General features: G+C 37.1%; 1 protein-coding gene across 1 annotated transcript in view; it reads right to left on the bottom strand.

Annotated features, from left to right (window-relative positions):
- The window catches only part of niban2b (niban apoptosis regulator 2b), a 63,073-nt gene extending 61,846 nt beyond the window's left edge, over positions 1-1,227 (bottom strand). The window contains exon 1 of the mRNA XM_078250325.1: positions 934-1,227. Within this exon, the coding sequence (XP_078106451.1) occupies positions 934-988 (55 nt within the window). The 5' untranslated portion in view covers positions 989-1,227. The remainder of the gene's footprint in view (positions 1-933) is intronic.
- Positions 1,228-2,960: the final 1,733 nt, after the last annotated feature.

Genomic DNA, 2,960 nt, shown 5'->3' with positions numbered 1-2,960 from the left:
TAGCTTCTCAAATGTGAAATTGTGCGGCTTTTCTCCATTTAAAATCATTGTGAATTGAATAACTTTAGGTTTAAGAATGTTTGTTTGACACACGGAGGTCACCTTGGGTTTTCGGGATATTGTGCTGGGCATTTTTTTGTTTTTGTTTACCATATTCTGACATTTTACAGATCAAACAATTAATCAAGAAATTAATAGGCAGATTTATTATTCATACAAAATAACCATTCGTTATAGCCCTAAAGCCAACACTACTCAGATCCTAAACAAATAACTGAAATCGTATATTTTAATAGGTAACACATCCTGTTAACATTATTGATACTAAAGTAACACTGCAGAAGACAAATAACCGCAATAGGCCTAATCATTCAGAGATACCTGCATATAGGTCAAGCCAACAATATTCTTTCTAGAAATGTGGGGACCTATAGTGCAGTTTACGTTTCAAATTCGAATTAAAATGCTCTTAGTAAACTGCTTTTAGACCGTCGCATTGGTGGGGGGCGGGGGGCGCTTTAAGGACATAAAGGCACTTTAAAATGAGTACCAAACTCTACAAAGATTTAATTAGGCTAAACAAAAGGTTTTCATACTTTTTTTTTAGGTCTCTTCGAAATAGTTTGGCTGGATTGGTCAGATTTATGACCCAGTGTTTAACAAATCCTGTCAACAGCCACACTGTCCACACCTCAGTAGCCTACCTTGTGTTTATTGCAACAGTAGATCAATTTTGATACCACAAGCGATTAAAGCAGTCTAGAAAATACACATTTAGTCAGCAAAAACAGTATCCTACCAGAGTCACACTAACACCCTGGAAAAATGTCTTCCATTCTAATTTCTCTTAGACTATGTAGAATCTTCAGTGGCCGCTGGGCAAAAAAGTACATAACAGCACCTACCAAAAAACCTCCACAAAAGGATCCTCACCTGTGATAATCTCCCGCTTGGCTTCATCCAGGTGACTGGAAATCACGTCTCCCATGGTGGATTAAACTCAAAATCCCCGATTAGCTCCACTGATCTATAACTAACGTTATTAAGACAAACGCAGGGAAATTAGTTCAGAGTAATGCAGACTCCTGAAGAAGCCCTTTCACCTCCTCTCCAACATAACCTGAATTGATTGAAGTTTGGAAAAGAGACGGGCTGTAGCAAATAAGTAGCCTAGGCAGGGGGAAGAGAAAATGTTAGCCGAGTGACACACTACTGACTTTCTCGGAGAGACACACCCTCCTGTAATGTAGGGGAAGCACTCCCACCTTCAGGCGGCGGTGCGTTCAATTCATGTGGGGTAAATGACTATCCCAGCGCTGTGGACATACTGTAGGTCTGGAAATGCGAGTCTCCCACAATCCCGAAATCAAAAGATAGATCTCAAAATACTTTGAATTATTTAGATTGGATTTGTAAAAAAATAAATAAATAACAATCAGTTAGGCCTAACTGTTCTGTTATAGCTACTTACTGTCAATGTTATTTCTCAACGTGAACTTTTAAAAGATGTTTCTCATTATGAGAAAAGTTGCCGCTATTCATCTGCATGCAGGGCCGGAGTGGGACTCATTTTCAGCCCTGGAGTTTCATGCCACTTTACTTCACGACTGACTATATTAAAATTATGTAATTTAAACATTAGTAGGCCATGTAAGGGCTGTAGAGAACAGTGCGATATTGCCTAAAATGCTGCATATATATATATATATATATATATATATATATATATATATATATATATATATATATATATATATATATAGCCTAATTTAGTGTATTTTTGTAAAATATCATTTCCAATTCAGTGCAAATACAGTAGGCCTAAGTGTTGCTTCACAATGTAGATTTATTAGAACAGTTAACAATACCTTTACAACAACACAATGCTGTTCAACAATATCAGAATCTATTTTGTGTGCAAAACATATTATATCCAAACTTTGAAACGAAATAAAAGAATAGCTTAAATACAAATTTTAATTTCATATTACTTTCATCCTATTTCCTCTCAGTCGTGAGCTTTGATATATTTACTATCTTACTTTTGAGGATAAAAGGCATAATGGATCAACATTTGGGCATAGAAAGTGGTTATATTGCAACTAATCTACAACTTACCTGTGCCTTCCACACTGCACACTGCTCTGCTTCTGACACTAAATCAAATTTTTAAAATTGTCATACTTCTCAGCACAAATCTCTCCTTTTTACAAAGCTTTCTGATCAAGTCAAGTCAGTTTGATTAATGCAGTGCCAAATCACCTGGCATCATCAATTATCTCAGGACATTTTTGATATAGAACAGGTTTACACAGGTTCACTATTCATTAATATTAATTCTAGTTCTTATAATATTCACTCAATAAGCAATCCTACCTGCCTACTCTGGATTTATGGGCTCATTGCTGGTGCTTGGCTCTTCATAGTCACTGTTAGCAGCCAACTGGACTAGTGGCTGCCGCTGAAGAGCTACACAAAAAAGTTTGATTCATAAACATGAACGCTGGTTTGCAGGCAACAGTGTATTATGTTTTGCACGACCGCTAGCATCCTCCTAACTAGTTTTGTTTACCCTTCTCATCGTCTTCATTTATTTATAATAACCAGACAGCACTCTGCGAGTGGGCTGCATGATAGAGAAAGATGGTATGCGAGAAAAAATGAAGAAAAAGAGTGGCAGCCTTGGGACAGCATTTATGATATATTTACATTTTCAACTATGATTTCAACCCACCATGACTGAATGACAAAAAAAAAAACAGCTTCCTGCATGTGCAGCAATACAGGAAATCAGCAAACTTTCCCTGAAAGTGGCCATATGTAACTTTCAGTTTGTGTTCATTCTAGAGGCCGCTTTGGACAAAAGTGGTAGTGTTTTTACCACACCTGCTGTTGTAAAGGTCTTTTCTTTACGGTGCTTTATTGCCACTGTATTACCGAGTAAGCGTTACCGGGATGTC

Source organism: Sander vitreus, chromosome 5, assembly GCF_031162955.1.
Source record: "Sander vitreus isolate 19-12246 chromosome 5, sanVit1, whole genome shotgun sequence".
Classification (NCBI taxonomy): domain Eukaryota; kingdom Metazoa; phylum Chordata; class Actinopteri; order Perciformes; family Percidae; genus Sander; species Sander vitreus.
The sequence above is the reverse complement of the archived record's forward strand: the minus strand, read 5'-3'. Positions and strand labels throughout refer to the sequence as shown.